This window comes from Condylura cristata, unplaced genomic scaffold (genome assembly GCF_000260355.1).
Source record: "Condylura cristata isolate star-nosed mole 26May11 unplaced genomic scaffold, ConCri1.0 scaffold00040, whole genome shotgun sequence".
In the NCBI taxonomy this organism is placed as follows: Eukaryota; Metazoa; Chordata; class Mammalia; order Eulipotyphla; family Talpidae; genus Condylura; species Condylura cristata.
In genome coordinates, this window is record NW_004567141.1 from 6,321,894 (window position 1) to 6,325,052 (window position 3,159).

The 3,159-nt window shown below is 51.7% G+C and overlaps 1 protein-coding gene across 1 annotated transcript in view; it reads left to right on the plus strand.

Annotated features, from left to right (window-relative positions):
- LOC105854436 overlaps positions 1 to 195 on the plus strand; it is a 141,466-nt gene extending 141,271 nt beyond the window's left edge. The window contains exon 5 of the mRNA XM_012733261.1: positions 167 to 195. Coding sequence (XP_012588715.1) covers positions 167 to 195 — 29 coding nt within the window. The remainder of the gene's footprint in view (positions 1 to 166) is intronic.
- The last annotated feature ends 2,964 nt before the right edge of the window (positions 196 to 3,159 follow it).

A 3,159-nucleotide genomic window follows, 5' to 3' on the forward strand; every position in this document is an offset into this window, starting at 1 on the left:
GAGAGGCCTGGCCGGGCAGCACAGCCAAGAGCGCAACCACCAGGTGTCGGGAGGGGCCCTGCCTTCTGGTAGGACAAGGAAGGAGAAGCAGGGCCACCGGCAGGCCTGGAGGGCCCGGGAGGAGCAAGGGCATCAGGCAGGCTCCGTCTTCCCCACTGCCCTGCAGGCCTGTGCTACCTGTGGGTGAAGACCTGATTGCTCCCCTGAAAGATGCTCCCCTACAAAGCAGCTCATGTGACTGTTGGCCCCTAGTTGGAAATTAGTGTTGTGATCCCACATGGCAAGGTCCAGGAGATCTTGGAGTGGGAGAAATGGCGACAGGACCAGCTGGTGGAGGAGAGGACATTTGGAGCTCCCCAGAATAATGGTGCTCAGCTGGGCTCGCATCAGAAACACCTGGGGGGCTTGGTAGAGCACTAGCTGCTGGGCCACTCCATCTCACAGCTCGACTGCATGTGATATTTGCAGGTTTAGGGGACTTGTATGTGTCAAACTGCTACCTGAGTAGAATTTGAGATTCTTAGGCCCAAATTTTTGTAGAAGTGGGCCTTTGTTTCAATTAAAGAAATCCCATCTTCTCAGAAAGAGGTGGGGGCTACGTGGTCTAAATGACTACTTCCTTAATTTGTTAGCTTTTAAAAAAGCCACTCAGGTAGCCCTGAGTATTCACTAGGGCTTTGTGCAGACAACCACGAGCTGTCCTGACACATGTTAAATGTCAGAGCTCACACGTCAGCCCCTTCCTCCAGGGGAGTTCTGCCTTTGAAGAGAAGCAGACCCATTCAGAGCTTGGTGACAGGACTGTCACTCCTAACTGCTAGAGCTTCTGCAAAACACAGTGGGTAAGAAACACAAAGGGATTCAGAAGTCGCAGGCCTTCTTAGACCTCTGATAATCATTGACTGTGAACTTAGCAAGTGTGGGGCCTGCGTCTTGGCTGGACAGTTACACTAAGTACACTAAGTACAGGAGCTGATTGTGTTGGGTGGATGCAGAAATGAATATAATAGACTTCATTCTCATTTCACATTCTTGAAATCAAGCCTCAGCATTGCAAGGGTATTTGGATTTACAGAATGTCTTCTTTCATTCATCAATTATTTTGCACAAAGCCTAAGGGCTACCTAAGTGGCTTTTTAAAAAACTAACAAATTAAGGAAGTAGTCATTTTGACCATGTAGTTCCCACTGAAAAAGTCTCACCTCTTTCTGAGAAGATGGGATTTCTTTAAAATTCTTATTTCACATTCTTCAAATAAAGCCTCACACCTCAACCCCTTGCAAGGGTATTTGAATTTACAGAATCTCTTCTTTCATTCATCAGCTATTTTGGAGGGTCAGATCTGTGCAGTCAGTGCGCAGGCACTGCACACTGCCTTAAACTCTCTTGGGCACAGCAGATCGATGGGTGTGGCAGTGACTTGTTTCAAGAAGACAGTGGATGAAAGGCATTCCTCACTCCCAGAGGCTGCAGGCTGCACCTCAAAAGACTCTCTGTGGATGCTCAAAATGCCTCTCTGAAAGCCAGGTCAGAATCCCTTTGCAAACAGCTTTGCTATCAAGGAGACCAGCAGAGGCTTTCCCAAAAAGAGGGATCTCAGAGAGGCAACCAGAACTGCAGGAACCAAAAAAAGGAGACAAGCTCTGGGCTGTAACATTCAGTGGGCACTGAGAAATCACAGTGGAAGAAGAGTCCTGGCCCCTGGCCCTGGGCTTGATGCTGCAGCAAGTATTTGGGTGCTTCACCCATGTGGTTGCTCAGAAGACTCCCTGCTGTGACTACCTCTGTGCTCAGAGCCTCAATGTAGTTGGCATGAGAGGCGGGAGCTCCCCAGGTTCACTTCCCCAGAACAGGGATGTCTTTGCTCCCAGCCCAGCTGTCCCCAGCTGTCCCAGCACTTCCACCCTGTGACTTCTCCCTTTGCCCCTCTGAGCTATGCTCCCTCAGACCTGGGCCTCAGGGGACTCAGGAAACAGCTCCTTGAGCCCAACCCCCAGCACCCTGTACAAGAGAAGCCCCAGAGGGCAGCAACATGTGGCTTTGGGGTGGAGAAAAAAGTTAGGCAACACCTGGCCCAGACACTCAGCCTGTCCTGAAGCCCCGACACCTCAGTCCCTGCCCTTGGGGAGTGGCCGGTCTGAGGTAAAGAATGAGCTCCCTCCCAGGACACGGGTAGACCACCCCCAGGCAGAGAAGGGGACATGAAGGAGAGAGTCAGGAGAACTGGGCTTGAAATCCAGCTCTGACAGGAACTTCTTATCAACTTACAAAATCACTTTAGTCCCCAGGCCTTAGCTTCCTTTATAGAATAAGGATTCCAGCTATACTATCTTGCACTTATTTGCCACTTTGCTATTTTTAAAGTTCTTTTGCACGAGAACATTTTGTTCCACAAGTATGTACTGTCTTCTGTGGTCCCAGGTTGCTCTGACCTGGTGACAGCAGTCAACAAGCAGCAAAATGCTCAGCCTGACAGAGCGCACTTTCTAGGTTGCTGGAAGGAAGAGGTGGACACACAAAGTATGAATGTTAGATGATAAGGCCGGAGGAAACACAGCAGGTGGGGGGTCATGTGTGAGTCCAACTGAGGCTGCCGGGCAGAATCTCCCCCAGGGAGCCTGAGAGGGGAGAGGCAGTGAGCCCCGCGGTGGTGTGGAGGGTAAGGAAGAGGCCGTGGACTGGAGCGGGGTCAGTACCTGTATTCTCAGTATTAGCAGGGGTGAGGCCAGGACTGCCCACAGGCAAAGGAGCACAGGAAGCGGGTAGCTCGACCCAGCACGCACCTAACGCTTAGGCACTGGTGAACCACTCCTGACTCTGCTTCCATTGTAGCAGGACCTGCAAAAGGACACCTGCCGTGCACAGAGCCTCAGAGAGTCCTCAGCAGTCTGCACTGTCTATGAGAAGATCCGGACAAGCCCAAAGGCCCAGGGGAGCCCCTAGACTACAGATATGGGGATCAGTGAAGGGCCTTGGTAAGATCTACCCCACCACACCCTGTTCACAGAGTCCCCAGACAACTCTTAAGATACAACAGGGGTGGGCCTCAACTCTCTGGCTCACCCTATTGAGCCAGAGGCCCCTGGGCCCTGACCACTGTTTCCCTTTGCACAGGCTGTGGGCAGTGACTCTGCTACTTAATGGGTGTGTGACAGGAGG